The 24,777-nt window shown below is 38.8% G+C and overlaps 1 protein-coding gene across 1 annotated transcript in view; it reads left to right on the forward strand.

The window, feature by feature from the left end:
* The first annotated feature begins 12,174 nt into the window (after window positions 1-12,174).
* The window catches only part of ORC5 (origin recognition complex subunit 5), a 94,123-nt gene continuing 81,520 nt past the window's right edge, over window positions 12,175-24,777 (forward strand). The window contains exons 1-3 of the mRNA XM_029927729.1: window positions 12,175-12,336; window positions 15,697-15,789; window positions 16,930-17,130. Coding sequence (XP_029783589.1) covers window positions 12,265-12,336; window positions 15,697-15,789; window positions 16,930-17,130 — 366 coding nt within the window. The 5' untranslated portion in view covers window positions 12,175-12,264. The remainder of the gene's footprint in view (window positions 12,337-15,696; window positions 15,790-16,929; window positions 17,131-24,777) is intronic.

Here is a 24,777-nt window from a genome sequence, read left to right on the forward strand (position 1 = left end):
CTTCTAAGTGTAAGAAAGGAAAAGTTGTACTTACACATTTTAACTGACAATCATCTCAGATATAAAAAAAGAGAGGCACTTAATTTGCATCCTACCCCATCCCCAACCCCCAGGAGAAGCAGTGATGAGATCATGTCCACAATGTTTAACTGTAAATAAACATCATTGTATCAGCCATCCCTGTGATAGGAGAGGCATTCATTATTAGAATTATGGGACAGTTCCAAGAATGAAACATCACCAATAGAGAACTGAGAAACCAGCATACAGATAATATCCAATTATGTAATAAAAACATCAAAGAGAAATGAAAAAACACTTAAAAAACGCTTTGACTGATTTTTCTCATTTAATGTTGAGTCTTTCAAACCATGTAATTAATTCATACCTCGACAAGCAGGAGGAGGTCTCCCCTGATATTTGTTAAATGATTTCTCTAAAACCTGGGGAATCAAAAATAATAAAAAAACCAGACAAAAATTGGAAGGAATTTAAAGTTTGATGTATCAAAAAATATATATTATATTCAACATTGTTCAGAACATAACTCAATTTCCTTACAAATATTTTTATGGTTTAGTGCCGTTTTTATTTGAAATATGCATGGGGGAGGCTTGAAAATATCATCATCTTTGCAAGATTTTGAGTCCTTAATTCGACCTTGCTTTTGCTATTTCCTGTTTGAATTCCTTAAAAATTCTAAGCCAGTTTACCATATCAGAGATTTAAAAGATCTCCATGTTTTATGGTTTGTGAGTTCAAGCCCCACATCGGTTTCTGTGCTGACTGTTTGGAGCCTGGAGCCTTCCTTGGATTCTGTGTCTCCCTCTCTCTATCTGCCCCTCTCCTGCTCATGCTCTATCTCTCTCTTAAAAATAAACAAACTTAAAAAAAAAAAGTATCTCTGTGTTTTCATTCCTGCCTGTTTCAATGTTCACTGCCACTGTGATCTTTCCAAGGCGCAAATGTCCATGCTTAAAATCCTTCAGGGGCTCCCCATAATGTTCAAGATCATGTCTAAGCCCCAGGTTACAGTACCCAGGATGCTCTAACCTCTCTGAAGTTTTCTGACTTTCTCCCCTAGTCTCCTTCTTCCATTTCCTTCCCTCCACCTTATACCCAATACTCTTGGCTCTGCTGAAGCATCTGCACCTTTTCTGATGTTTTCATCTCTTTTTCACATTGAACTTTTAAAAACATTTTTTGATGTTTATTTTTGAGAGAGAGAGAATGAATATGAGTGGGGGAGGGCCAGAGAAAGAGAGACACAGAATCTGAAACAGGCTCCAGGCTCTGAGCTGTTGGCACAGAGCCTGACATGGGGCTCAAACTCACGGACAATGAGATCATGACCTGAGCTGAAGTCGGACGCTTAACCGCTGAGCAACCCAGGTGTCCCTATTTTGCACATTGAAACTTTACACATTCTTCTTATCCGCCTGGCTAACTCCTACTTATATTTCAGTATTCATCTCAGATATCATTTTCTCTAGGAAGACTTTTATGATATGCACTTTTAATTCTATGTCCCAGTATCAGCATTTTTGTGTGAATTGCCCAAGCTCCAATTCCCAAAAGGCAATACAACAAAGACCAGACAACAACTATATACGTGCAGTGGGTTTTGTAACATAGGAAGGCACCCAGGGCTTGCAGAACCTGAGTCTTTTATAATGGGCAGTAAACATGCCTGCTCTTTGCTTTTGAGGGAGATATCATCTTTATTACTAACTGGACAGAAAGCTTGCCTGTCCTTTTGCTCCAGACGAAGATATTATCTCTATTTTCCAAAGCTGTTTTGTTAGACACACTTCTTAGAAGAGATAGTCTTTAGAAAATGACAGCCAGTGGCTTGCTCACAAGATAAGCGGAAATGTGAGAGACCCATGGTGAAGTGTTTCACAACAATATTTTGAAGAGAGAGGCAGGATTTATGATAGATTTATGAGGTATTTAAAAAATGGGGAATAAATAGGATTTTCAAATTGTTGGCCTAGGCAACTGGAAAACTGTAGTGCCAACATACTGAGATCGAATGACTATGAGACCAGCATGGCAAGAATTAGAAGTTTGCGGGGAGAAAAGTAGCAATACTATGTCAATCCTCAAAAGAAAAAAAAGAAGTTTGGTTTTGATAAGGCTAATTAATCAAGGAAAAAATTATAATCATAATGATATTTATTGGGTAGTTGTCATATGCTGGGCACTGTGATAAGCACAGTATATACAGGGGCACCTGGGTGGCTCAGTTGGTTAAGCATCCGACTTCGGCTCAGATCATGAATCTCACAGTTTGTGGTTTAGCCCCGCGTCGGGCTCTGTGCTGACAGTTAGCTCAGAGCCTGGAGTCTGTCTTCGGATTCTGTATCTCCCTCTCTCTCTCTGACCCTCTCCTGCTCATGCTGTCTCTGTCTCTCAAAAATAAATTTAAAAATTTAAAAAATTTAAAAAGAAACCACAGCATATACATTTACTGACACATATATTAAAAAAATGTTTTACAATTTATTTTTGAAAGAGAGTGACACACAGGGGTGGGGCAGAGACACAGAATATGAAGCAGGCTTCAGCCCAAGCCGTCAGCACAGAGCCTGATGGGCTCAAACTTATAAACTATGGGATCATGACCTGAGCTGAAGTCAGATGCTTGACTGACTGAGCCACTCTGGTGACCCCTTTTACTTGATCCGATATTAACTAAGCACCCTAGTCACTGTCCCAGGATCTGGGGATACAGTATTGAACAAAACCAACAAAATCCTTGCCTTCCATTGTGGTGCCTACATTCTAATGTAGGACAGTTGGGCTGTGGAGGAAGTTCACTGTGGATAGAAATCATCTCATTCTGGAGATAGAGATGTCAACCTTGTGAGATACGATTTTTTATTTCTCCCCACTTTATGGAGGAGGAAACAAAGAAAACCAATATGCCTAAGGTCACATTTAATAAGTGTTGGAGCCAAGATTCAAACTCATCTGTTTAACACTAGAGCCTATTTATCTTTTGAATAAGAATGTATTCATGAATATTCACTACAGTGAATATAATGTCATTTAAGAAGTGTTAAGTTAGCCTGTCCAATAAACTGTCCTTAGAAATGCAATACTGAAAATTTAAAAAGAAGTAATGTAAAAATAATGGATCTGGTTTTTGCAGTGGAAAAGTTAACTGAATTGCTTTTTCTATTTAATATTGATTTAATTTCACTCTGGTATTGGATTTTTTTATATTTCACTACATAAATTACTTTGAATATAGTTTCATTATATATTTTTATTACTTTCTATTTCTTTTGTGGTATAATTTTCAACATTATCCCATTGAAATAAATTTGAGTTGAGGTGAATTTCAAAATATTTGTCCAATTCAATGGAATTGACAATGGAATATTAAAAAAGACTTCTAACATATATTAATAGCTCTCAGAGAGTAAGATGCACTTAAAACTGTGGTCTTGTAATGAGTATCCAACACAAAGGAAGAGATTTTTTAAAATCGCTTATTAAAGAAGTTTTGTGAAAAATATTTCCTGGGTCTATATTCAGTGAAATTCTCAAATAATGTGATAGGGACCATAAGAAGCTTTATATTTTAGGCTAAATGTAATATAAAAAAAAAGAGATGGGACACCTGGGCAGCTTAATTGGTTAAGTGTCCAATTCTTGATCTCAGTTCAGGTCTTTGAACTCAAGAGTATTGAATTCAGGTCCCATGTTGAGTTCTATGTTGAATGTGAAGCCTACTTGAAAAGCAAAGTTTTTTTTTTCTTTAAAGAAGAGAGGGAAAAATTGTGCAGAAGATTATTATTCACACATTTATTCAACCACTCATTTATTCATTCTATGAGGACTATATTATTTACTGAGACTTGGCATTTGTAGGCTGTAAGCTTTTAGTTACATCTTCATTGTCTTTCCCACTAGATTGTAAATTTCACAAGCATGGGGAACAATGTCTCTCTTGGTTACACTGCATCCCTGGCACTCCAGCATGGAACTCCACTCAAATGCTAGATTAATGAATGAAGGAATAAATAAATGAATTGGGTATTTTAATCCATTTGGTTCCCTCCAAAACCATAAGCACAAACATCCATAATACAAGTTGAGAGTTTCAGAGGCTATATAAGTATAAAGTAATAAATCCTATGAGACTTGAAAGATAGGACAATTTTTGTTGAGAAAATTGGGAGAGTTTTATAGCTCTGGAACTTGGACTTAAAATAGGCAGATGTCTTCGGTTTGGTTTCCTAGAAATACAGCCTGAGTCAATGATGAAAATGCTTTCAGATGTAAGGTCAAACCAAAGACAGAAAAAAGTAAAAATGAGCTTGGATTTAAGAGACAGCTAGTTGAATTCCACTATAATCTAGATTGTAAAAATCTGGAAAGAGCATTACTCCAGAAAAGCTGGATAAATAATACTTTTTCTTTAATCCATTGGGTTAAAGAAGAGTTAAGGTCACAGGGAAACCAAGTAGCCTGAAATTTAAGGAAACATGGGCTCCTCCAAGGAGAGATGGATATAAGCATTGACTCATCTGTAGCAAAATAGGGGGTAGGGGAGAGGTAGGTGCCATACAAGCAGGTAAAAATATTCAGCTAAAAGTTTTAGTGATTTGGTGAAGGCCAACTGTGGCAAAGATAGAGTCACAGACACACAGAGAGCTTAACACTCACCGGCTCATCTTCATGGACCTCCACTGGATGCTGGCAAAAAAAGATGGAGGACAGAGCAGGAGAAAGCTTCCCTCAGAGGTTAAGCATAGAGGAAAAGGAGTGGCCACTTGGATTCTGGGCAATGAACTCTGAGAAATGTTGGAAATTGGGAAATGAAAAAAGCCCTGCTTGGATTCGTTCTGTACAAAAGTCTTAAGCCTAACAGGCAACTAACCCTGTTACCCACAGAGTGCATGTGGAAAGCTAAAACCAGAGCTGGGAGAAGGGTAGATGGAAAATACCCTCTACTCCTAGGAGTGGAGCAACAAATGCCCTACTAAATAAGATCCCCCAGAGACACACTGCAGAGGTTAGCCATGGAGAGAAGGGCACGTTTGCTGAGAAAAAAACCCCACTCCTAAGTACCAGGGCCAGCCTAAGACTGACGCAGGACAGGACGGCACAGAATACTCCTCCCAGTCTCTGATCAAACAAGCAAGCAGCAAGTAACAAAAAAGCAGCATTCTGTGTCTGGAGGAGAGGCTAGATAGAATGTGTAGAGAGACCACCTCTGAATTGCAAATCCACAGGAAAGGCTAAGAGTTGAGGGTGGAATAAAAATATTAAAAAACCCCAAAAAACTGAAACAGCAGTCTTAGTCCATTCAGATTGCTATAATGAGATACCACTGCTTCAGGGGCATATTAACAACAGAGATTTATTTCTCACAGTTCTGGAGGGAAATCCAAGAGCAAAAGCGCCAGCATGGTCATATCAGGTGAGAGCTCTCTTCCTGGTTCATAGTTGGACCTTTTTTTAAACTATATCCTCACAGGGTGAAAGAGGTTAGGATTTCTGTGGGATCTCTTTAATAAAAGCACTAATCCCATCTGGAGAGGTCTACCCTCATGACCTCATCGCCCCCAAAACGCCCCACCTTCTGGTACCATCACATTGGGCATTATAATTTCAGCATAAGAATTGGTGTGTGGGGGTGGGGTGGGGGGTGGCACACAAACATTTAGACCATTGGACTAAGGTTTCAAATTTGGTAGCATCAAGTTTTCCAATAGCATTTTCCTTCAGTAGTATTTTCTATAGTATTCGCTGTAATTTTAGCTGTATTTTATGTAGCATTATCCACTCATACTATTATTAATTTTTATCTTCATGGACTATTTTGTTAGTTTTTTTCAAAACCACACTTTTGGCTTTACTGTTTCTTCCTAACTGATATTTGTTGTGTATTTCGTAAGTTTTCATTTTTATCTTTATTTCTCCTCCCTTCTACACTTTGGGTTTCTTCTTTTTTATATAAAAAATTTCCTTTATTTTTTATTTTAGTTTTTAAAGTTTTATTTATTTATTTTGAGAGAGAGAGTGAGCATGAGCAGGAGAGGAGCAGAGAGACAGAGAGAGAGAATCCCCAGCAGGTTCTGTGTTGTCAGCACAGAGCCCAATGCAGGGCTTAACCCCATGAACCATGAAATCATGACCTGAGCTCAAATCAAGAGTTGGACTCTTAACTGGCTGAGCCACCAGGAGCGCCTTTTGAGTTTATTCTTAAGACTTACTACTTAAAATGGACAGCTAGCATTAATGTCCAGTTTTTAAGTTTCCATTTCCCTCTTAGTATTGCTTTTACCGCATTCCTCAAATTTTGCTATGAATTATTTTTGTTATCACTCAGTATGCAAAAATTTTTAAATCTGGTATTTCTTTGAGTGAAAAGTATGTTTTTATATTCTCAAACTTATGGATATTTATCTTTTAATTATTAACATCTATTTTTATTGAATTGCAATGAGATCTTTAATTTTTTTAATGTTTTATTTATTTTTGATACAGAGAGACAGAGCCTGAAAGGGGGAGGAGCAGAGAGAGAAGGAGACACAGAACCAGAAGCAGGCTCCAGGCTCTGAGTTAGCTGTCAGCACAGAGCCTGATGTGGGGCTCGAACCCACGAACGTGAGATCTGACCTGAGCCGAAGTCGGAGGCTTAACCAACTGAGCCACCCAGGCGCCCCAATTCTAACACTTTAAAATCTGTTTAGATTTGTTATGCCCTGGAACATGGTGGTCAATTTAAGTAAATGTGCTATGTGCACTTAGAAAGGTGAATTCTTTATTTTGTTGCATGGTTTTATATATGTTTGGTAAATCAAAGTTGTTAATTAGGTTTTTCAAACCTCCTATGTCCTTGCTATTTTGTTTGCTTAATTTAATGGTAGCTTAGAGAGATTCTGTTGAAATCTCCTGTGATAGTGGTAGATTTGTCAACTTTTCCTTGAATTTCTACCATTTTTTGCATATTATGTTTGATGTAATTTTAATAGAGTTGTTTCATAATTTTGATGTAATAACAAAGTTGTAATCAAAGTGTTTTGATCCTCACTCTTAAAATCTATGAGTAGAGACAGGTTCCTTTCTAACCATTTTAATATCCCTGAATTATTTCCAAACATGATTACTATGAAGACTAAGATATGAGTACTAATGAGTATAGTGTATATAAATTTTAATGCAGCAGAAAGCTCAGAATGAACAGTAATGTAATGTAACAGGTGGTGCATTAGTTTTCTACTGCTGCTGTAACAAATTACCACACAAATTACTTTTCTGATAGTTCTGGAAGTGAAAAGTCTGAAATGGGTCTCACTGGGCTAATATCAAAATCTCAGCAAGGCTGCCTTCCTTTCTGGAGGCTCTCAAGAAGAATTCATTTTCTTTTCCTTTGCTGTTTATCTTTATTTTTTTATTTTTGAGGGAGAGGGAGGAGGGGGGAGAGAGAGAGAGAGCACGCAAGAGCGAGTGAGCAAGCAAGGAAGAGCCGTGGGGGTGGGGGGACAGAGGATCTCTGTGAGGACAGGAGAGGGCCCAATGTGGGGCTTAAACTCCTGAACCCTGAGATCATGACCTGAGCCAAAGTTGGACACTTAACCAACTGAGCCACCCAGGTGCCCCTCCCTTTGCTGCTTCTAGAGGCTGCCTACATTCTTTGACTCATGTCCCCATGCTTCCCATTTCCAGCGTGTGTTGGTGGTATAGTGGTGAGCATAGCTGCCTTCCCATGCTTCTCATTTCCAGGCCAGCAACATCAGTCTAAGTTTTTTTTTAATTTTATTTTTTTAACATCGTCACATCTCTCATTCTCCTTCTGCTTACCTCTTCTACTATATTGACTCTTGTAATTAGATTGGGCCCACCTGCACAATACAGTCTAATCATCCCATGTCAAGGTCAACTGATAATCTTCATTTCCTGCCACCTTAATTCCCCTTTGCCAGGTAATCTACTCACAGGTTCTTGAGTCAGGTCATGGCTATCTTCGGGAGGCCATTGGCTACCACCTGGCCACAGGTGGTAAATGGAAGATGCAGAAGAGGTGGACATCATACTCAGATTGAACTAGAGAGATTTATAGTAAGTTAAGGTTAGGGAAGGTACATAAAATACAGCAATATTTTTAAGTATAACATTGTTTTCAAATCTACTTCATATTATATTTTCTGCTAATATAAATGTGAACATAGGCAATTATTTAATCAGCATTTATGTCATTAAAATATATTTTTATTTTGGAAAAAGTCACATTTGGTTTATTTTCAGATAATATCCTAAGCAATGTCCTGATCCACCTGGAGGGACTTTTACAAAAGTATAATGTGGTACTGAAGATATATTGCCCAGTTTCTTTCTTTTAATTTTCTTTATACCCAACATGGAGTTTAAACTTGCAACCCTGAGATCAAGGGTCACATGCTCTTCCAACTGAGTGGTCAGACACCCATATTTCATCCAATCTCTAAAGACTACGCTGGTCCTTCACATTCAAAAATCCTTACCAGTAAATGGCCAAAGGACCTAACGGTAGCTTCATTTCAGAGTAAATTGCCTAGATTTTAACCCAATTTTTTACTTTTTCAAGGACCATAAACTATGTAATCATTAAAGAAAAAAAATGTGTAATCTCCTATGGCATAAAAGACACCGACTTTCTTAGTAAAGTGTGGCTTTACCACCATTCACGTTGTCTGTCTTCTTTCTTTCCTATAGATGGTTCACTGACACCAACCACCTACGCAGGACCATTCGACTGGGGGTACCTGGGCTGGTTCCCCATCCTCTGGAAGTGGCACCTGAACAGGGACTTGAACCCTGGACCCTCAGATTAAGAGTCTCATGCTCTACCGACTGAGCTACCAGAGGATGGGGGACCAGCCCACGTACCCCGAGTTGAACAGTCCCTAAGTAGGTGGTTGGTGTCAGGGAACTATCTATAGGAAAGGAAGAAGACAGACAACGTGAATGGTGGTAAAGCCACACTTTACTAAGAAAGTCAGTGTCTTTTATGCCACATGGGATTACACATTTTTTTCTTTTAATGACTGCATAGTTCACGGTCCTTGAAAAAGTAAAAACATGCTCTGGGAAGGATCATTTTTTATCGCAGAAGAGAGAACAGCCATGAGAACAGAAGTAAAAAAAACCAGGAATGAGGGAGTCTGTTTCTCAAAGAATCTTCTTTTCTTCAAGGCCCTTTAGCAGTTATGTCTGGGCAAGATGCTTATCATTCAAGGGGTTAATTTTAGACAGAGGATTGTGTTTGCCCCAACAGCAGGCAATGAGCTGGGAACAGAAATAATGTAAGGGAAAGCTGGTGCCACTAACTGACCCAAGTTGATTCCAAACTTAAAGGTATATATGCCTTTTTTGCTTTTGCAAAGCAACGAGAAAAATCATAGGTTAAATAGAAGCCACATATGCAGCCCAGGAGGCCAAATGTTGCTTCACAGTCTTTCGACTTGTTCCACAACTTCCCAAATTTTTTCTCCTGCACCCCGGAGGCATAACCATCAACTGTCACTTACTTAGACTCTCCTGTGCCCCGGAGGCCTGGCCATCAACGGTCACTCTTCTGTGTCCCTGAGGCAGTGCCATCAACGGTGGCTCTGTGGGAGGTTTTTTAGTCTGCTGGGCCCCAACAACTTATATGCTTGTTTATTTTTTGTACAACCATTTATACTTTCTTTTGAGTCTTCAAGGTAGCAAAAACTATGAGAGTCAGACTGCTGAGTAAAGGTGGGATGCCATATTTCAAGGCACAGAAAGCACTTTTGGAACTAAAATGAAGACATTTGGGACTTTTTTTTCGGTGTTTTACTTTAGCAAGAAATTTTCCTTAATAGTTAATTTCATCAAACAAATGTGGTTAACCATCTGCTCTGTGCTAGAACTCATGCTGGTCATTCGGAATAAGTCACTAATTAATTTAATAATTATTTATTGAGTTCCTACTCTGCACAAGAAACTTTTTTACATTAAGTTCCTCAGTGATCTTATATTTTAGTGTGAGAGCTGGACAATAAACAAGTAAAATATATATGTAATAAGTACTGTGAATAAAAATAAAGAAAAAAAAGAGGGAATGGGAAAAGCAGAGACTTAAGTAGTCAACGATGGCCCCTTAAGTAAGATGATGTGAGCAGAGATGTGAGTTGAGAAGTGAGCCACAGGAATAAAGGTTGAGCAAATTGTCTAGGAGAAACAGGATGTTCAGGCACAAGAAGTTGGAGCATGCACGGTATGTTCCAGAGAAAGCATGGTGTGTGTGGCTGAAGGGGAGCAAGCTTCAAGAAGAAAAACAGAGAGAGGCACCTGGCTGGGCTCAGTTGGCTAAGCATCAGACTTCAGCTCAGGTCATGACCTCACAGCTGGTGAACCTCACGGCATTGTGTCCAGCTCTGTGCTGACAGCTCAGAGCCTGGAGCCTGCTTCGGATTCTGTGTCTCCCTCTCTCTGCCTTTCCCTCTCTCTCTCAAAAATAAGTGAACATTAAAGAAGAGAAACAGACAAGGTGAGCAAAGAAGTGAGGTAAGGAGAGGAGCAAGTTCTACAGGGTCTTGTACAGGGTGAAGATCTGGTGAAAGGGAAAATGACAAGAATCAGAGCAGGAGGATGACAATTTTCATAAAACTAGATTATTGCTCTAACAAAATATTGAAGTTTTCCATCTACATTAGGGCTTACTTCTAGTTTGTCTGATGCCATGGCTAAATTCCACAACTATTATATGAGATCTTCTTTCTGCCTGATTACTTGTTAAACAATGAATTTATATTTTACTAGTCCTGATATGCCAGTACATCACAATGCATATTAGACTTCAAAATGGGATTGAAAAACAATAACCTGAAAGCACATTTTATCATTCAATACTTTAGGACTAAAGCTTCTATGTTTGGTAAACAAATCTTAAAAACTAAAGAAGTAACTAAAGATCCTTTTGGCCATCACAAGATTCTGATCATGATGTCCGAAACTATTTCTATATACTAGGCACTAAGTATATAACCTTTGGGGGAAGAAAAACCAGGTTTACTTTTGAGAGAGTGTGCAGGAGCAGGGAAGGGTCGGAGGTGTGTGGGGTGAGGGAAGGGTGGGCAGAGATTCTGAATCAGGCTCCACCTTGAAGAGCCCCATGCCAGCCAGAACTCATGAACCCGCCCCCCCCAACTCCCCATCATGACCTAAGCCTAAACCAAGAGTCGGAGGCCTAACCAACTGAGCCATCCAGGTGCCCCTAATTCTATAATCTTTTCCTCCTAGCAATACCCCAGCTATTATGATCCCTATTTTATGAAAAGAAAGTTGAAGTTCAAAATGAATGGTTCAACTTTTCCAAGGTCTAGCTCTGTTCTCAAGTAGTTGAGTCAGTGGCCCCAACCTAAGAGTTTTAGGACCCCAAGTTCTCGTCTCCCTGGTTTCTGTTTTCTTCTATATTGTTTTATTTTCAGAATCTACCATTATCTGGTTTCTAATAGGTGTTCCTCTAATAAATACATGTGAAAGCCTTATGCTAAAGGTAGCATTATTATTACTCCTGGCAACAACACACCTTAGAACTTCCTCCCTTCAGGAGGGAAAGGCATTTCCAGATATGGTTTCAGGCTTGCACGAAGATTAGTAATTCCGAGTTTTATGTTCAACCCCATTTCACTCTTTCTTTGCACTGGAGACCCCTAATTTTAATACCCTCATAGGGGGGAAAAGCCCATCTTTAGACTACTGATTATCTCAGTCCGCCTTCCACATTCCCGTTAGGAGAGGGGCCTCAGCTCCATGCCTGCCTTATTTTCCTCGATTGCGCCTACAGAATGAAAGCTCCTGGGACTCAAGATTTTTGCAGGCAAAAAAAAAAAAAAAAAAAAAAAGTCAAAGCTACGGGCTCGCGGGTCATGAACCCGCAGTGTCCATAGCTCTTTCCAGCAGCTTCTTCTGTTCGTCTATCCCCGAGAGCTTTCCTGGCTGTTGAATGGCGAGACTCTCCAGTGAAGACGTCCAAACGCCAACAGTACGGAAGCAAAACCTCTCCGCTAAAGGGGAAAAGAGAGCTCCTCCCCTCGGGCTTTGGAAGTTGGGGCGGGAGGGACGTTTCGCGTGCGCGCTGCCGTCATGTCGACGCACGGGCACGCCGGCCCCGCCCACAACCTCGCAAGTCTGGTTTCCGGCGGGAGCCCGGACCGCGGGCTGAGGTGAAGTTGCCGGTGGGCTGGTGGAGCTGGAGCGAGCTGGGTGCTGCGCTACCCTGTGCTACGCGCCGGAATGCCTCACTTGGAAAACATGGTGCTTTGTCGCGAGTCCCAAGTGTCCACCTTGCAGTCCCTGTTTGGAGAGGTATTGTGATCACACTGCCTTTTTTTTTCCCCCAAATCCAGGAGGCAAACATTTCCGTGGTCTTGCGACATGTTCTAATTTTTTTTTTTAGGTTCGTGTTTGGATTGTGAGGCAATACTCCATATTTTTGCATTGAGAACAGGAGTTGGTGTCAGTCTACTCCATTCCTACATCCAAAGTAACTTTCAGGACGTTGGCCCAGAACGTGTTCATTTACGCACGCCACGCTTTTGAGATGCTTAGCCCAAAGTAGCCATTGGAAGTTGCTTAGTATCTTTCCCCAGCTCAGCAAGACTTTATAGTCCAGGTGTGTGTGTGTGTTTCAGATATAAATTGGCACCGTTTCATTGAGGTAATAGGTGTAAATGAAGCGTGGATATAGTTGATGGTTTGCAATACCGGTGAGGGCCAAGGCACCCCCGCCTTGACTTAAGCAGCTTCTCCAGAATTGCTAGAGCCTTGAGATCTCAGTCTAGAATTGTCGACCAGCAGTTCAGGTGATGCCTGGGAGAAGAGGGAAGCAAGTGCCGTCTTTGAATGAACACAGTTAGGAGGAAGTATTCACCAGTTCAAAAGTTAAATCTGTTTTTATTTTCTGGTGGTCTGTGGTCAGCCTTTTGCTTCAGCATCATTAATTAGACATGGAGGTAAGTTAATCAGACTTGGATCTTATCTGTGAGGAGCGTAAATGACAGTTTAGGTTTAGACTCCTTACCCTCCCTCTCAGTGGTCTTTTGGTTTGCTTTCTTAAGTACTTGTAACCAACTAAGAATGCTGGATGGCATTCTGAGTCTGTGAAGAATGGAAAAGTACCACGCTTCTAAAGGTGCACAGTAATTAGGGAAGTAAGAGGTCGATGACTGATCCTCAGTATTCTGGTTATAATGCTTTCAGTTAGAGTTATCCATATCATCACTGATACACTTTCTTGATTATGCTTTATGCCTTCCTTCCTTGAAAACGATAAACCTGGATCACTCCAACTTGAAGCAGCCCTCTAGAAAAAGAATATTGGCCCATAGAGATGACTGGAAGGGTTTGGTGTTGATCACAGAAAGGGTTTTGACCTTTGCTTTTTATAGCAAATCACTTATAACAATATTAATATGGCTTTTTCCCCTAGGTGCTGTGCATGTGGGAGGTGCAAAAAACTGTAAAAAAAAAAAAACTGGTTCATATTTCTAAGCAGATTCTTTTACTTGCTCAGCAAATAAGTATTTACGGAGCATCTTCTCTGTGTTAGGTACTGTGCCAGATTCTGGACTATGATAGTTTGTTAAGGAGATTTATGACAGGGAAAGATTAAGTAAAGTAACAGTGCAAGAGTTCAGTATAATTCTAGGTAACAATGGAAATATGTTAAAAGGTGGAATATTACTAAGCATTAAATGGTGGCTGCAGACCTGTGTAATAGGATTCTAGAAAAAGAAGGTATTAGTGTAGCTTGGAAAAATTTTCCTGAAGGATGTCTTGATCTTCTCTTTATATAGATGAGCTGTAGTATTTGGATAGTGGAGATGCTCAGCAAGCATGCATTTAATTCTTGGGATAGCATTTTTGAGCCAGATAATTCACAAGATTGTTAGGTATAAAAAGCTTAAAGGGTTTATATACTAAAACATCCATCTTAAGTCTGTCTTGGAGCTGCTTTTACCATAGAGATACACAGTTAGAAACTTTTTTCTGGGAGGAGCGCTTGGGTGGTTCAGTCGGTTAAGCTTCTGTTTCTTGAGTTCTGCTCAGGTCATGATCTCATAGTTCATGAGATCTAGCCCTGTGTCTGACTCTGCACTGATGGTGTGGAGCTTGCTTCGGATTCTCTCTTTCTCTGTCCCTCACCTGCTTGTTCTCTTTTTCTCTCTGTCGAAATAAATACATAAACTTTAAAAAAAAAAGTTTAACAAAACAAAGGGGTGCCTAGGTGGCTCAGTTACTTAAGCTTCTGACTGTCTCAGGTCATGATCTCAGGTCATGATCTCAGGTCAGTTCAAGCTGTGGGTCAGGCTCTGTGTTGACAGCTGACAGCCTGGAGTTTGCCTCAGATTCTGTGTTTCCCTCTCTCTCTGCCCCTCCCTAGCAAACTCTCTCTCTCTCTCTCTCAAAAGTAAATAAACATTAAAAAAAAAAGAGAGTAAAAAAACAAAAAGAAGTATTTTTTCCTGTACAAGTCTGAGTCCCTGATTTGTCTTGCAAAAGGAAATGTGTAACTTAGTGGCTAGTATGTAATAAATGTGATCACTATTGCAGTGCTAGATAATGATCATAGAGACTCTACTTTCTTGTGGAAATTGCATCATCCATTTTCTTGTAATTATTTTTTAAAATTAGTGCATCCCACTAGACTATGAACTCTTCCAAAGCAGATGTTCTTTAACAGGTATTTGTACTCTTCAGTGCATTATGGTTTTCAGCATTTGATACATGTATAATAAATGAATGAAACATATTTGTAGTATTAATGAGACCAATAGAGCGATATTTGGCAGTCTTTACTTTTCACTAGGCAGCTGACTCTTAACAAATTACATGTGGATCTTGGGAATATGTCCTTTGAAATATATGCTATATAGATTTTATCATTGTTTTAATTGATGAAATGTATACATTTAGGCCAGGCTAAATGTAGTATGCATATTTAAAAGTATCCTGTAAATTTTCTTAAGAACAGGGGACTCTTGAAATTCCTTCCACCTTTGTGACTATATATGCTTTGCTTAGAGCTCTACAATGTACAGTGAAGTTGTAGACTGTGGGAGTGGATTCTTTAAAGAGTTAAGATAAAATAAGAAGGATAGTCAAAGTTATCCTTGAAAAATCTCCTATAGATTTGAAAATATAAGAGTTCTTATGTATGAGCCTACACAATAATAAAAAATATAAATATATACTGTATCTGTAGCATGTACATATGTAATATATACTAAATATGCCAAGTATAGTTTTTCAGAAATTTTAATTTCTCTTTCTCTTTTTTTTCTGAGAGAGGGAGCATGAGGAGGGGAGGTGCAGAGAGGGAGAGAGATTCCCAAGCAGGCTCCATGCCCGACATGGAGCTCAATGCAGGGCTTGATCTCATGACCATGCGATCATGACATGAATTGAAATCAAGTGTTAGGCACTTAAGCTACTGAGATGCCCCAGAAATTTTAATTTCTTAATAGAGAAAGTGCTTAAGATTGAATTCAAGTAAGTTTAGAGTGTAAACATGGATCCAGTGTATGGTCACTGTGGAAATAATTTGGATTGAATTGAATATTTTACTTGGCCATGAAAAACTTTCTCATGAGTAGATAATTGTTTATTTTCTGTTGTTTTTTTTTTTTTAATGTTGCAGACTGAGACTTGTCTTTTCTCTCCTAGAGACATCATTTCAGCTTTCCATCAATTTTTATTTATGGACATACTGCCAGTGGAAAAACCTATGTAACACAAACTTTGTTGAGAACTTTAGAGGTAAGAATAACTCTGGGATCATAACCTGAGCCAAAGTCCAGAGTTGGGCGCTCAACCTGACTGAGCCACCCAGGCATTTCAGAACGATTTTTGTTTGAGATGTTTTGGGCTCTAGTTTGCAAGGGAATAGGGTAGAAGAGGCCTGATAAGAAGTATAACCTAGCCTTAGTTACCTTGTTACTCTGAAAGACAAAGAGAGGCTTCCTTCTTGGGTGAGAGTTGTGGAATGTCACTAAAAATAGTTATAGGTCCCATTATTCGTGTCAGATGCCAAAAGTTATCTTCCTCCGAATGATCAGTACTGCTTTTGTGATTTCATTTTGAGAACAGACTGTATTGTAAGCAAGTCTTTGTTTCCTTGTTACTTCTAGAATTACCTCCATTTTGACCTCCAAATGAAGAGCTAGCTTAATCCTCATAGGAAGGTTACTGTGGTTTCAAACTTTTAAAATTCTTTTTGATCTAGATTTGTTCATCATTAGAATATTATCTTAAAGTTAGTTTGAAATTCCTATTAAGAATTTTAACACGTACTTGGCCTTTTTTTGGTAACAATTCTTTAGAGGGAAGTACAGGTTTGCTCTGGATCCCTGTAGGAAACAAATGGCAAACTCAAGTAATGGAAGTGAGTTTAATGAAGATACTATTGTACAAAGGTTGAAGAAATGTTAAAGGAATCAGTAAAGGATGGTAAAGTACAGAGAGCTTTTACCTTCCCTAGACCTGAATGAACCACAGGAGGGAGCTCATACCAGATCACAGCAAAAGCTTTAGCTTTAAATGAGGAGCTCCCCTGCTGGAGCTGTGGCCTTTGGTAGAAAAAGGTAGCCATGGTAGAACTGTGGGCCACTGAGAAATAGGGTGTGAGGTAAGGGAATATCCATTTTCTCTCTGTTACCACTTCTGTCAGGCTCCTGGTTCTTTTCGTTGGCTGAATCCAACTGGAGCCGGAAAATATGAGAGTCTGGGTGATATAGTCTCTAGTGGCTAGCCTCCTGGGGCACAGAGCTGGTTGGGAAATGGCCGGGGGTGGGGGGAGTAGATCAAAAGAACAAGTGGAGAACATCCAGCAGAGCCGTTCCTGGATATGTGTATTTTCTGTTCTATTTACACTTGTTTTTGTTTTGTTGTTGTTTTCAGCTCCCACATGTCTTTGTAAATTGTGTTGAATGCTTTACCTTAAGGCTGCTCTTGGAACAAATTTTAAACAAATTGAATCATCTTAGTTCTTCAGAGGATCGATGTTCTACCCACATAACCTGTGAAACATTTAATGATTTTGTTCGCTTGTTTAAACAAGTAACCAAAGCTGAAAGTCTCAAGGATCAGACTGTATATATTGTAAGTAATTTAATTTCATTGCACCATCTATTTGAAAACTGGTTTGTTTATCAGGTCAATTCCTGTATACTTGTTTTGAGTCTCATTATGTATGGTGCGCTGTACAAAGGGCTTTTGGGACACAGAAACGTTTTAGATGTATTTTTTATCCAAAAGGAACTTCAGTGTAATGGAGGAGTTGTGACATATACTATATATGACCCTGTGCGAGTGTGATAAGTGATAACCATGAGACGCAGAGTACTGCATATGTGGTACAGCTTCATGAGGTGATAGCATTAGAGACAGACCTGAAAGGATGAGTAGGGGCTTATAGGAATAAACTGAAGAAGGGGAATTTTGGATGTTAGGAATTATGTAAGGAAAAGGCATGCAGATGCAGTGGAAGCCAGGGAATGCAAATAGTCTAGTTTTAGTGGGTAATAATGTATGAAGGGAGAAAAAAGCCAGGAAGGTAGGGGAGGCAGAAAAAAGAGTGTCTTGAAAACTCTACTAAAGTGCTTTGTCTCATGTACTAGGCAGTGAGGAGGTAGTGAAGATTTTAGAGCAGCAAATATGTTTCACATGCACAGCAGGTTAAAAAGATGGAGAGGGTGTGGCGATGATAGACTAATCTAAAAGAGTGGTTTTCAGGCTCTTATCGCTGTTTAAATTAGAGGAAATTTGGGCCCGGACTAGACCTGGGGCAGAAGATGCAGAAAGGAATAAATGGAAGAGACAGCGACGGTCAGATTCTTCAGCTGTGTCTGGAGTAGGTTTGTGGGGAAAGATGAATCACTTGATTTTTAGTTGGCTAAGTTTGAATCATAGTTGTTACATTAGTGCGAAAGTGATTAGCAGACACCTGACAATGTGTACTGTTTTATTTTAGTGGATTATAATACTTTAATCCTTTTTTAAAAAAGGATTACCTGTGGAATTGGAATTAAATTTTAATATAATGCTTATCAAAACCACTAAGTTGTGAACTCACTGAAGGGACCAAATCCTATGGATTCTTGAATCTCCTGAAATGTATAAAGTAGTTCCTTCTACATTTATATTTTGTTCGTTTATTTATTCAGCAAATAATCATTGAGCACTATCTGTGTGCCACGCACTGTTTTAAATACCAGAGATAGAACATGGAACAAATTAGAGTCCCTTGCCCTCCTGCAGTTTATAGTTAGTTGAGGAAGATAGAAGAAAAGTAAGTTAATAGTAGTGCATCAGATATAATAAGCTAATCGAGTAAAGGAGAATCAGTTGGATGGGGGAGAGTAATTTTTCTAAATAGAGAAGACAGAAGACCTCACAGAGATGATGATAACTGAGCTGAAACCTGAAGGAAGTGAGGAGCAAGCCATGAAGATACGTGAAAAAAGAATATTCTAGGCAAAGAGATGCACGTAAGAATACAAAGGCTAAACATGCTTTGTGTATTCAAAGAATACCGAGAAGGCCATTGTAATTGGGCTACTTTAAATAAGGGGGAGAGTGGTAACGTCGAGCGTCAAATGAAGGGTACTAGGATAGAAGCATGCGGACTAGCATTATGGGTTGAATTGTTTCCTCCAAAAAATTCATATGCTGAAGTTCTCACCCCTAGTACCTCTGTATGTGGCCTTATTTGGAAACAGGATCATTGCAGTTCTAATTAAGATGAAGCTAAGTAGTTTGCGCCCCTAATTTAGTATGACTGGTGTCCTTATAAAAAGAAGAAATTTGGAGATAAGATTGCACGTGGGGAGGATGCCACATTAAGATTGGAGCTTTGCTGCTGCAAGCCACGGGACTACCAGAAACCAGGAGAGAGATCCAGAACAGTTCCTTCTCTAGCACCTTTGGAGGAAGCATGGCATGCCAGTACCTTGATCTTGGACATCTGGCTTCTGGAACCGTGAGATAATAAATTTCTGTTGTTTAAGTCACCCCTGTTGGTGGTGCTTTCTTATGGCAGCCGGAGGCAACTAATACAGCTGGTTCTGAGGCATTTATGATAATCTAGGCAAAATATCACATTAGCTTAGAGCAGGCTGGTAGCAGTAGATGTGGCAAGAAATGGTCTGAGTATATTTTGACAGAATTTTCTGATAGATTGAATACAGAGGAGGAGAGAAAAAAACAAGAGAGTGACTCTGAAGTTTTTGTACACTTGAAAGGATGGAGTTGTCATGATCTTAGTGGAGAAAACTACAGCACAAGGGGTCTTGTTGGGCAGGGAAGGAATGATTAGGAGTTTACTTTTGGGCATGTTAAATCTAGTGTAGGTGTTCATTTGGCACTTGGACACTGGAGTCTTGGGTCAAGAGAGGTCCTTCGTGGAGATACAATTTTGGAATTGTGAGAATAGAGGTAGTAGTTCTTTTTTTTTAATTAAAAAAATTCTTTTAGTTTATATTTTGAGAGAAAGAGAGCAAGGGAGGGTCAGAGAGAGAGGGAGAGAGAATCCCAAGCAGGCTCTACAGTGTCAGCACAGAGCCCTGTGAGGGGCTAGAACCCATGAACTGAGAGAACATGACCTGAGCCAAATTAAGAGTCGGACACTTAACTGACTGAGCCACCCAGGTGTCCCTAGAGGTAGTAGTTCTTAAAGCTGTGGGGCTATTAGCTCACCACAAGGGTGAGTGAGTTAGAAAAGAGGCAAGTTCAGTGCCTGAGTCTTGGGGCAACCCATTGCTTATGGGATGAGGAGGTGTGGAAAAACAAATGAGGACAGAGAAGAAATCAGTGACGTATAAAAAAAACCTGGGGAAGTTGTAATGTTTTGGAAGTCTCGCTAGCCTCTCTCTTTCCTGGTCCTTTGACTAGGGAGAGCAGGGTTTTGGTGGGGCTTTTTTGATTTAGTTTCATTAGCCTTTCTGTTTTGCCGGCTTCTCCAGCTCCACACATGGGCTATGTGTGGCGAAAAGATAACTCAGGCAATATATTCTCTGAGGTGAGTTGTCATTCCTCATTATTTTTGAGGTCTCTAGCTGGTCTGCCTTCTCTCTGCCTTTCAGAATCCTGTTTGTTTTATAAATAATATTCAAGATTCTTCGTTTTATGTGGCAGGAGGAATAGGAAAAAGTAGATACTCCATCTTCTCAGAGGTGAAAGTCTAATTTATCTTAAAATGCAAGTGCATAGTGAAGAATACAGCTACTACTAGTACAGTGTCACACCATTATGTTGATTTATGCTAAAGCGACTCTAGTTTAACCCACCATTACTTGCACCATCAGTGCAAATATCAACATGGTGAAAAAGGCAAATAATATTTCACTATTATTATGAAAATAGTTTTGACCTTGCCAACCTTTTGAAAGGGTAGCAGGGACCATCCTTTGTGGCCCCAGAGGATCACAGATCATATGTACCTCAGAAACCAATGTTCTAAATGTTCTAAGAAATAAGTTGGTTTTTCAGTGAGATAAAGTAGGAGACAAGATCACTGGTGGAGAGGGATTTAAGGAATTAAGAGTCCATGTCAGAAGGGGGTCATGTGGGTTTTGAAATATCCAAAAAGTAAAGGAATTATATTAGAGAAGTGTTAGTAAGAAACTGTAATATTTAAAGAATGAGAAGGAATGACCTCAGTATATGTGGATGACAACAAGGAGAGTTGCAAAGCTGAATGTCTTTAGGTAGAAGGAAAAAATTGATACTGCAGAAACAGGGACAGCTGGCTGGCTCAGTTGGGAGAGCATGCAAACTCTTGATCTTGGAGTTGTGAGTTCAAGCCCCATGATGGGTGTAGGGATTATTTAAATAAACCTTAAAAAAAAATTCTAGGAACATCCTTGATGAATAAGTAGGGCCCTACTCATATTTTCAGATTCAGTGGATAAAAGTAGGTGTTCAGTAAGTACTTGTTAAATGACTAAACATTAAGTGTGAAAAAGTTTGCAGGTGTTCAGTGTGGAGCATTTTAAGAGTACACCTATAGACTGTTCAGTCTTCTACTATATGAATTGGTAAGCTTCAATACTTAGGAAGTAAAGGAAGGTGGCTGAAAATATTTTCTAGTCAATAAACCAGCTTGCAAATCAGGAGTCTATTAGAATGCTTTTGTGTAAATTATTAAGATAAATGTTTGGATCTGAATTAAAGTTTTTACTTCTCTGAATATTAATTATCTGATAATTGCTTTTGAAGAAGGATCATTTATTAAAATATCATAAAATCATTAATTATATGGGGTTAACTAAATTAAATTAGAAGAATGAACTATTAATTTACAGCTTCAGCTTTGTGTTTTGCATTAAAATTGGCATAAAAACAGACCAGTTATTTGTATTAATCTGTGTCCTGGATTAGAGAGTTATTTACATGGAGATTGATGGGGAAATTGCATAATTGCATAGTAGAGAAACTAATTTATATCTTTTTAGTAGTAAATGATTTTAGCTTTATTTTGTCTAATTAGGATGAAATATCTTAAGTTGATTACTCACGTAGATTGTTTCAAGTTGTCTATTAATAAAACAGTTACAAAATGAAACAATTTGGACTACTTAGGGAAACAATATTACATTCTTTGCATTTAAATTTTATTCCTAATTTAAATGATTATAATTTCTAATAGGATTTATTAATAAAGTGTAAATATATTTTTTAAAAAGACCCCAGCTTTCTTTACTTTTGAGAAGAAAATGTGCAAGTTAAACCTAGAACATTTTGCCATAATAGAAAGCTAGGAAACTATCATCTACAACTAGGGTCATTGCAAAAAGACACAGAAGCTCACGTATTGAAAGAATTAATATTGTTAAAATGTTTGTAGTACCCAAAGCCATCTATAGAACCAGTGTAATCCCTATCAAAATTCCAATGGCATTTTTCTCAGAAATAGAGAAAACAATCTTAAAATTTGTATGGAATCATAAAAGAAGGAATAGTCAAAGCAAAGCTGAGAAAAAAGAAAAAACTTGAGACATTATACTTGTTAATTTCAAACTATAATATAAAGGTGTAGTAAACAGTGTGGTACTGGCATAAAAGTAGACACATAGACCAATAGAACAGAGTTGAGAGCACAGAAATAAACCTTCCCGTGTACATACAGTCAAGTAATTTTTGGTAAGGGAGCCAGAAATGCTCAGTGAGGAAAAGCTAGTGTTTTCAATAAATGGCGATGGGAAAACTGGATAACCACATGCAGAAGGGTGAAGTTAGATCTTGTCTTATACCATTCACAAAAATTAACTTGAAATGAATTAAAGACTTAAGTATAAAAACTGAAACGATGACACTCCTACAGGAAAAAGAATAGAGGAAATATTCCTTGACAGTGATCTTGGCAACAGCTTTTAAAATATGATACCAAGAGTGCAAGCAACAGAATTGAGAATAAGTGGGACTACATTGAACTAAAAAGCTTATGCACAGCAAAAGAAATAGTCACCAAAATGTAAAGGCATTCTACAGAATGAGAGAAAATGCTTGCAATCATCTACGGAACAAGGGATTAATATCCAAAATATATAAAGAACTCATACAACTCCATAGCAAAAAAATAAAAATAAAAAATCTGGTTAGAAAATGGGCAGAGGACCTGAATAGACATTTTTCCAAAGAAGACATACAGATGGTCAACAAGTACATGAAAAGGTGCTCAACGTCACTAATCATCAAGGAAGTGCAAATCAAAACCATGAGATACCCCCTCATTCCTGTTAGAATGCTTGTCATCCAAAAGACAAGAGATAAGTATTGGTGAGGATGTGGAGAAAAGGGAACCCTAGTGCACTGTTCTTGGGAAGGTTAATTGGTATGACCACTATGAAAAAAACAGTATGGGGGTTCCTTAAAACATTAAAAATAGAACTGCCATATGATTCCACAATCCTACTTCTGGGTGTATATACGAAGGAGATGAAATCAGGGTGTTAAAATGATATCTGTACTCTCATGTTCATTGCAGTTTATTCACAATAGCCAAGTCATAGAATCATCCTAAGTGTCTATCAGTGGATGAATGGCTAAAGATGTGTGTGTGTGTGTGTGTGTGTGTGTGTGTGTGTGTACACAATGGAATATTGTTCAGCCATGAGAAAGAAAGAAATCCTGCTGTTTGTGACAACATGGATGGACCTTGACGGCATTATGCTAAGTGAACTAAGGCAGAGACAATTATATGTGGAATCTAAAAAGCCACACTCCGAGGAACAAAGTAAAATGGTTCGTTACTTGGGACTAGGATAAAGGAAATGGAGAGATGTTGGTCACAGAGTACAAACTTCTATTATAAGATGAATAAGTTCTAGGGAATCTATGTACAATATGGTGATTATAGTTAATGCTATACTGTGTTATATAAACTTGAATGGTGCTAAGAGAGTAGAGTAGATCTTAATTGGTCTTGCCATGAAAAAGAAATGATAATTAGGTGATGGAGCTGTTAGCCAAAATTATGGTGAATCATTTTGCGGTATATAAGTATATCAGATTTGGCCATCGAAAACAACAGTCATTTCAGTAGATGGAAGCACAACAGATGTGTTAAATTCCATAAATTTATAATAACACTAAACAAGTAGGTAAAAACCACAAAACCTCAGCTCACTGGTTAACATGAGAATTTCATTTGCTAGGGCACTGCTAGGCTAAATAATGGCCCCTGAGGATATCAGGTCCTAATCCCTGGAACCTATAAATGGCCCCTTGGAAAAAGAACCTTTGGAAATGTGATTAAGTTAAGAATCTAGAGATGGGGAGATTTACCAGGTTTATCTGTGTGAGCCCAAAATGCAGTCACAAATGTTTGTGGAGGAGAGAGTGCGCGTGTGCGCGCGCACACACACACACACACACACACACACACACACACACACACACACACACACAAAACGCAGCCAAGAATAGAAGCAGAGGCAAACAGTAAGTGAGAAACTGGAAGGTGCTGGCCTTGGCTTATGTAGTGATGCAGCCACAGGCCAAAGGATACTGGCAACTGCCAGAAGCTGGAAGAGGCAAAGAATGGATTCTACCCTAGAGCTGTTGGAGGGAGTGTGGCCCTGCAGACACCTTGATTTTGGCCACATTAAACTGATTTCAGACTTACAACTTCCAGAACTGTGAGAGAATAAATTTTTAGACTGTTTCAAGCCATCACGCTTGTGTGGTGATGTGTTACAGCAACCGCAGAGGCACAAGCTAATTTTGAAAGTGGGTAGATAAAAGGAAAGAATCAAGCATTTATCCCTTCTGTCTTATGTGACTTTATTTCTGATTAACAGATGAGGAAAAGTTCTTTCTAGAAAAACATCCTCTAAATATGGCCATTTGTAGGAAAGTGGATGGACCTCGAGGGTGTCATGCTAAGTGAAATAAGTCAGGCAGAGAAGGACAGATACCATATGTTTGCACTCATAGGTCTAACAGGAAACTTTCAGAATGATCTAGCTTCAAGAAAAGCAAGCAGTTAGTAGTGCTTAAGAAAAATTGATTCAATATCTAATGGATAGTTGATACCTGTCACAACACAGCATTTTATATACTGTTAAGTGAAACTGCAATATAATCTAAGTTTATTTTGGGAGTGTTTGCTGTATAATTGGATTTAATGAAATGTTTAGAGGTGCAGTAGGCATGAGTTTGAGTAGATAATGAAAGAAAATGCAAAATGCTTATTGGTTTATGATGTGGTTTCCTCTTAGCTTGGGCAAACCATGCAGTATTTAATAC

This window comes from Suricata suricatta, chromosome 2 (genome assembly GCF_006229205.1).
Source record: "Suricata suricatta isolate VVHF042 chromosome 2, meerkat_22Aug2017_6uvM2_HiC, whole genome shotgun sequence".
Taxonomy (NCBI): domain Eukaryota; kingdom Metazoa; phylum Chordata; class Mammalia; order Carnivora; family Herpestidae; genus Suricata; species Suricata suricatta.